Source organism: Aplysia californica, unplaced genomic scaffold (assembly GCF_000002075.1).
Source record: "Aplysia californica isolate F4 #8 unplaced genomic scaffold, AplCal3.0 scaffold00675, whole genome shotgun sequence".
Lineage (NCBI taxonomy): Eukaryota > Metazoa > Mollusca > Gastropoda > Aplysiida > Aplysiidae > Aplysia > Aplysia californica.
The window spans coordinates 32,105-40,118 of record NW_004797945.1 but is presented as its reverse complement, the minus strand read 5'-3'; the positions used below and the strand labels follow the sequence as shown (position 1 = coordinate 40,118).

The following is an 8,014-nucleotide window of genomic DNA, read 5'->3' as shown; positions in this document are numbered from 1 at the left end:
TCTGTCTGTCTGTCTGTCTGTCTGTCTGTCTGTCTGTCTGTCTGTCTATTGTCTGTCTGTCTGTCTGTCTGTCTATTGTCTGTCTGTCTGTCTGTCTGTCTGTCTGTCTGTCTGTCTGTCTGTCTGTCTTCCAGCACTATTAAACTGCCATACATCAATGTGTTTCTCTTTGCTCAGGCTCTGTAAAGTAATTTTAAAATGCTGCACACTATAGTTTTTTATAGACTAGTTATTTTGACAAAGTTTTTATATATATATAAATCAATATATATACATGCTCATGATTTTTACAAGGATGAAATGTTTTATTCAGTGAAGAGAACACTTCTATATCTGTTGACTAGCGGAGACCCAGAGCTCTATATATATCGGCTAATTCTGGGATGTTTGAGTTTACAGCAGTGGAGATATTAAGGCTTTAATTAATTGTTACATGTGATTTACGTTGTGAGACTCTGGTGTTTTAGAGAAATACTGACTCCTGTATCTGTAACATGGGCATTAATAAAAGCTGTTACGTTTGTTCAAAATGTTTTTCTTTTTCTTTTTGTAAGTGTTTTACGACGCTCGCAACTGCATAAGGTCATATGAGCGCACAGGACACATTAAGCTTTTTCATTTTGGTAGGAATTAATTTTGAATTTTGCCCAGGCGGCAGCTGAAGCCTACTCGTATCGATTTTTCACCACAAAGGTATCTTTTCCATTTGCACAACTTGCAAACAGGACCTCAAAGTTTTTTCGCCCTTATCTGAGAAAGCTATAGATTAATAGATCTTATTATATCTACCCTTAGATAAGGGGTGTGGCTGAAAGACAGCAGTAGTAGCTAGGAAGGAGCCAAGGAGTATCAGTAGAAAAACTGAAGAAAGAGTCAAAGGAGGTGAGGGAGGGGGGGGGGGGCAGAAAGTGGAGATGAGAGCAGACGACAGAACATGGTAATTTAAGAGAGCAGGAAAGGATGTAAAAGGAGAACATTTTAGTCTATAAAATTTTCTTTCGCTATACGGGACACAAGGTGTCCTTCTTTACAATCCTTTTGGAACTTGCTCTCATTTCAGAACTCTGACCCACCTCCACCCCCCCAAAAAACCCAACAAAACAACAACAACAAAAAACAACCACTCAGACACGTACTGTCGTATCTGATTCCTTCTCACTTTGCCTCCCACTCACACTTAGCTCCGCAGCCAGTCTCTCTCGAGTCCTTGTGCAGGTGAAAGTGTTGGTGAAAGTGTTCTGTCTGCAGACTGCTCTGAATCTCGGACAAGTTGACATGACATGACATCATCTAGTTCTGTGACAGGGCACAGAGAATTAAGAAGCATCCTCACGCATGTGTGTCTTTTTAACTAGATCTATTGAATTTGTCCTCATAATGAACACGTTTACACAACGACACACCTAAATAAAGGCAAGAAAACAATCTTACACACAAACACTTAAAACAACAACAACAATAACATGACAACTACAACTACAACAACAGAAAATATACTAATGATAATATTTTTACAAAAAAATGATAACTTATAGCCCATATCAACGATTGATTTTTACAACGAGCCAAAGATGTCAACTCTCGTCTCGCGAGACTTGCTAATTCTGTGCTCAGTTACCCATGTAAACAACATGGCGGCATTTCGATCGTGAAGAACTTTCCGCAGTGTTTGAGGAAAAGGGAGCTGAGGGCCTGTATATCGGACAATCTCCTCATCCCAGCCCAGTGAATCACCACAATGGTTCTGTTTGACAATGTTTTCCCCGGTCAGCGCGTGGAAGTCCGGTGGGATGACGGAATTTACAAAGGCACCGTCCGGTATAAAGGGCCCGTAGCGACCAAGAAAGGCGACTGGGTGGGGATTGAATTAGATCGCCCAGGTGACTAGATCTACAGCTTAGCTTATAATATTAATACAGCTCAATGATTGAACACTTTTCTTTCTTTTGAGATTGAGTATCGATAATTGGGACCCAAAGAAAGGGGAAAAGCAAGACGGTTACAGTTTTCAAAGACTAGGCCTGCTAAAAGCAGGATCCAGATAGATCTAGATTCTAGATCTAGATCTAGATCTAGATTTCTAGATCTATATTATGAATGGTCTCTTTCTGTGAGAGAGAAAGAGAGAGAGAGAGGGGTATGTGAATGGTAGGCCTAATTGTAAAAATTACAGTAGAAAGCGTTTTTCCATCTATGAGTGTTCAGAACTTAACTCATTCGCTACATATTATAATTTTGGGCTTTGGACAAATTTTTTTTCGGGAGGTCGAAATGAGATGATGACTAGATCTAGATCTATAGTGTGCAGTTCAAAGGTTTTTGGGGCCACAAATTTAAATAAATATCAATATAGGCCTATTAGGCACCGAAATTTTCAATATGGTTTTTAGAAAACATGATCTGTTATAATCATGTTTATTTGTGTATTTTTCAATTTTGGTTCCTATAACATTCCATAAAATGTGTACATTTGAATCATTATATATCCGATATTAAAAATAATTTTTTTTTTGTAATTTTGAAAAAAGGACAAAATGCATTCAGAAACAGAAAAAACCCTCATATCTTATAGAAATTATTCAGAATTGCGTTTAGAATAAACCTGTACATGTCTTGACTGCTACTTTTTGTGTAATGTCGCAAAAAAATTGTGATTTCAGGGAGAAAAAAAATGTTGACAATTGAGATCTAGGACCTAGATCTAGCACTGAAAAATACTGATTTCTCAATAACAGATCACTTTCAATTTGAGTCCAATAGTATCAATATTCTAAAGAAGAGTCCTACATCTTTGGAGAGCAAAATAATGATACATTTTGTTGTATATTAGTAGGCTACTAAGACTGATGTCTGGGCTATAATTTGGGCATCACAAAAAACAAAGTCGCGTAAACTTCAAAATCGCGATTCAAAACTGAATTACTAAACTTCAGATTTTCGGTGGAAACGCTTGACCCGGAAGTCAATGTTATATTATAACCTTTACTTTAATTGGAATAAAATCTAAGCTAGAATAATTGGTTGGTTCTCAAACCGTCGGGGGCGGCTTGGCATACAGAAGACACTTTTGTCGCGCTGCTGCCCACGGTGTTGATTTTACTGAAAATAAATATGTTGATTAAAGGCCAAAAAGATGTGGATTTTCATTTTCCTCGGACACTCCACTGTCTTCTCTACCAGTGGTTGGTGTTTTGTGATGCTATCTACTGTCTTCTCTACCAGTGGTTGGTGTTTTGTGATGCTATCTACTGTCTTCTCTTCCAGTGGTTGGTGTATTTTGACACTCCACTGTCCTCTCTACCAGTGGTTTGTGTATTTTGATGCTATACTAAACTACTCTTCTTTTCCAGTGGGAGACACCACGGGCATGCTGCAGGGCAGACGCTACTTCCAGTGTCGTCCCAACTACGGCGTCTTTGTCCGTGCCGACAGACTGCGCTTCGTTCCCAGCGTCCGATGGTTCGTATCTCACTCACTCAGCAGCTGCAAGGTGTCAGTGGGATGATGGTTTCCAAATGGCTTTCATATACATGTTTAGGCTGCTAAAAATAGCCCAAATTGAAGAAGCCATTGCAGACTGTAATTATTCTGTACTGTAGGTCTTCCCAGCTTCCTGTACGAATACACCCCCCCCCCCCTCCAAACTGGGTAACAAGTGAACAGGATTTTAGGAAAAAACAAAGACATGGATGGGTAGGAACTGAACGGTCAGATATGTAAGGTTGGACTTAGTGGTTAAACAGTGCTGCCTCTCTATAACGACTTTCGATATAACGACATCCTCTGTATAACGACATGGTGCCCAGGTCCCGATTTTTTCCTTATATATCATTTATACTTTTGGGTTGCCTCTCTATACGACAAGTTTTTCTGGTCCCGATGATGTCGTTATAGAAAGGCTGCACAGTATTGTGATTGACCAGTTCTAAGACTGGCCAGTGATGGTGTACAGGGAAACACGCACGTCACTGCCACGGTGTACGGAAACTTTTAGGCTTTGTGCCCCCGGTGGCCCTCTCTTGTGACGTTTGCCTCCTGGGGGAACAGACGGGATCTTCTGACGACTTTGAAAACTTTCTCTAGAGGATATTCTTTGCTTTGCATGCTCCATAATGACTATAGTTGATTGATTTAATATCTTTGTGTTATATGGGTGCTATTTGTCATACAATAATGATGTTATTGTGATTGTCAGAATAATGCTTTTACTTGCTGCAGGTGTGGAGAAAGTGTTGAAAGTCACCTGACAGTTTACTCGCTGTGAGGCTGATGCCCTGACCACAAACTCTGTTTGGAAGCTTAAATTTGTGTCCTTTTGATTTTGTAATATATATATATACATCAAAGCTTTCAGAATCTCTTTCATGTGAAAAGTTCCACGTACACTTGGGACACATGTGCTCTTGAGTTTGAACTTCTGTTTTATCATCAACGTTGATCAATATTTTGTTTTCATCAACGTCAATATTTTGTTTTTCATCAACGTTGATCAATATTTTGTTTTTCATCAACGTCAATATTTTGTTTTTCATCAACGTCAATATTTTGTTTTTCATCAACATCAATATTTTGTTTTGTCATATACATCAATATTTTGCTCAAGTGTGAAATTATATAGGTTGATACCAACAACAATTGTGGTAACATTTTCCCAGCCTGTACGACAAGTACCACAGAGTGGCCCGGGCCTCGTACATCGACGAACATCTCTTTGATACAGCCAGTAAGTGCACTGTTGTGTCATGTTGTGTACTCACACAATGTTTCACTCTGTTGTTTACTCTTAATGTATCTGAAACTTTCGATTGCACAACTTGAGACATTTACTGACCTTGGAGACAGAAAAAGCAGAGACATTTTTGATTTGTCACCTTTTTTCTTTTGTCCTTGAGTCAAAGTATTGCCATTGCATGTGAAGAGATGATGTTTTAAACATTAACTACTTTCTTCTTAGCGGGATGAAAAAATGAATAAAGAGAAATGTAAGAGGAAGCCCATCACCCATCCCCTAAACAAAATAGTCGGCAAGTTGGCCAGTGAATGAGACGGTTTGTTGGATCACCTTACCAAACAACGAAGCAGTCCCAGAACTACGTGTATTACGTGATGAAAATGTCGTGTTAAAGAGTCGTTGAAAGATGTAATGGAGCTAGTGTGTTAGAGAGAGGGATGTTACAAGCATGTCATTTGTGTCAAGACATATTGGAATCAGGGGCTCCCTATTTTTCAGTTAAATCATCACTAAAATGTGTATTTAAAGACACATAAAAGGTGTTGAGCCAAAAAAAGAAAATTAAGAAAAAATTACCCGTTGGCCAAAAAAAATGCAGATTTCTTTGATTTCATTATTTTGATGAGCACCTGATTTGACCAGGATGCCTCACACTACTCACATAGAATGAAATTGTAGTTTTAGAGAGTTGTTCAAAGACTGGTTTTGTACCTCAGTCAGAGAAACTAAGGGTTTTCCCTGCCTTTTATGCTATTTAGAAATCCTAAGTTGCTGTTTTCTAATTTTCAGGACCAGATGTTCGCAACGGCCCCTATGACCCTGTGGCAGTCTCTCAGAACGATTTCTCACGAGTAAAAAGTTCTTTAGGAGGTGAGGGTCTTCTCGTTATGTCTTCGAATGTTTCTTTCTTTCTTTTTGTTCCTTCACAGGAAAGATGTGCACCCTAACTCTCTTGAGCCTGAGCACCCTAACTCTCTAGAGCCTGAGCACCCTAACTCTCTTGAGCCTGAGCACCCTAACTCTCTTGAGCCTGAGCACCCTAACTCTCTTGAGCCTTTTGGAGGGGTTGTACTGGTTATTGGAGGTCTTATCACTTAAATATTTCGTCTCCCTTGGAGCGTTGAAAAGGGCATTATATCTAGGCAATGTAATACAGTATGGTGTTTCAAACACCACGCCTCCAGCCAGAAGGTGCCTATAGCAACATTGAGAGAAAGAGAAAATTTTCATCTTCGTGCATGCCACGTTATAGCTCCTTACAGAATATTTCAACACTTTGCGGTCGCTTGGCGCAATAATGCGACGCGGAAAATTATCCGTTCCTGTCACCTGTGCCAGGCCTGAGAAGTCCATTGAAGTCACTCGCCTGGCTGGGTGACCAGATGGGATATTTTGTACTGTTGGCTGGGTGACCAGATGGGGTATTTTGTACTGTGTGGCCAGATGGGATATTTTGTACTGTTGGCTGGGTGACCAGATGGGATATTTTGTACTGTTGGCTGGGTGACTGCAAAGTGCTAAAAACAATGGTCTAATCTTTCCACAATTGAGAACTGGGTACCGTAGTCATTATGTTTTCACCTCTGACCCCCGTCAGATTACGGCGTTGCGGTCGGATGGGACCAGCCCAAGTACTACAACCTGCGTCACTCAGTCAGCAACTGTCTCCCCGCGGCGACCATGCTCCGGTCGGAGACTGCCGGCACGCCCTTCAGGTAACGGGTGGGTGGTTGGTGGGTGCTCTGGTGTGGTTTGCTTCTTCTTTCCTATCGAACATCTATCATTTTTATCTCTCCTCCTTCTCTCTTATGTTTGTTACTCTCTTGTGACACCTATAATCTCTAATCTTATAATATGACCTTATTGTGTGGCAAGTGCCGTAAAACTCTTACCCCAAAAAAAATCAGGTAACGGAAAGTTCTGGTTTTCCCAAGTGGTCAGATGTCGTATCTCCATTTTTAATAACAGAGAAAAATCGTTCATAACAAAGAGTGAACTTAAGGAGAAGTCACATTTTCTCTGTTTTAAAAAATAGAGGTACGACGAGAAAGCACGGAGGTAGCGATTTCTTGTCAAGAAGAGATAGTTGCTGATGCCACTTTTCTATGAGCCGTTTTGTAGAAATGATCTTTTTTGCAGAAGAGAAAAAAACACAAAATGGAGATATGACAAGAAAGCACTGGGGTCGCGTGGGTTGATGCAAGAGGAGATAGTTGCCGATGCCACTTTTCTATGAGCCGTGTTGTAGAAATGATCTTTGTAACAGAAGAGAAAAACAACAACAACAAAAGAAAAGTAAACGAATGATTGTGTCCAGTCCTCTGAAAGTCTTGCACAGTTTCTGTGAGTCGGTCTCTCTTGTCTCCTGTGTCTGTGTCTTGAGATGTTAATGAGACATCTTGTGTGTTTTTTTCTGGCCAGGTATCTGTCTCGACCTTACCACGTAGACTACTGGATGGACGATGACTTTGAGAGAAAGCCGTCCATCCCCAAGACTCACATGCCCCACTCAGCTCTCAGACAGCAGGTAGGATATATCAGACAGCAGGTAGGATATATATGTATGCTGAGACAGTAGGTATGCTACACGTGCAGGTAGGGTGTTGTGACATTGGTACATGTACAAATCGTGTACAGCACTGAATGAGGTGGGTCCATGCGCTGTGTTTACAGAGAGGAAGTGTATTGTTGTGTGTTTACAGAGAGGAAGTGTATTGTTGTGTGTTTACAGAGAGGAAGTGTATTGTTGTGTGTTTACAGAGATGTTTCCAGACTCTGGGAGTAGCCATGTCCAATAAATCTCGTATGAGAACTGACCCTGGTACCATTTCTCCATTTCTCTGATTGTTTCCACTGCTCAGTGTGATGCAGCGTCGTACGCCACTTTTCCAAACAGTGTATGGCGGAGTCTGACACTAAACACTTGGTTTGTTCTGCTTTGAAACACCACTGATTTCTGTCCTTTCTAGAACTGTGAGCTTTGGTGCGGTGACTTTTTATATATATATTGATGAGAAGAAAATCCGCACTTGGCAGAAATGGGCGAGGTGTATGTTGTGGATGAGGAGATTATTGTTCTGTGGTGAGGTGTGCTTGGTGGATGAGACAGGAAGAGTATTGTTGTGTGGTACATGAGACAGAAAGGAAGAGTATTGTTGTGTGGTACATGAGACAGACAGGAAGAGTATTGTTGTGTGGTACATGAGACAGACAGGAAGAGTATTGTTGTTTGGTACATGAGACAGACAGGAAGAGTATTGTTGTGTGGTACATGAGACAGAA

The 8,014-nt window shown here is 40.6% G+C and overlaps 1 protein-coding gene across 1 annotated transcript in view; it reads left to right on the top strand.

Moving 5' to 3' along the window:
- Positions 1 to 1,599: 1,599 nt before the first annotated feature.
- LOC101862898 overlaps positions 1,600 to 8,014 on the top strand; it is a gene marked incomplete in the record, with an annotated part of 7,948 nt that continues 1,533 nt past the window's right edge. The window contains 6 exon segments of the mRNA XM_013088036.2: positions 1,600 to 1,880; positions 3,351 to 3,459; positions 4,656 to 4,723; positions 5,522 to 5,602; positions 6,330 to 6,447; positions 7,154 to 7,259. Coding sequence (XP_012943490.1) covers positions 1,739 to 1,880; positions 3,351 to 3,459; positions 4,656 to 4,723; positions 5,522 to 5,602; positions 6,330 to 6,447; positions 7,154 to 7,259 — 624 coding nt within the window.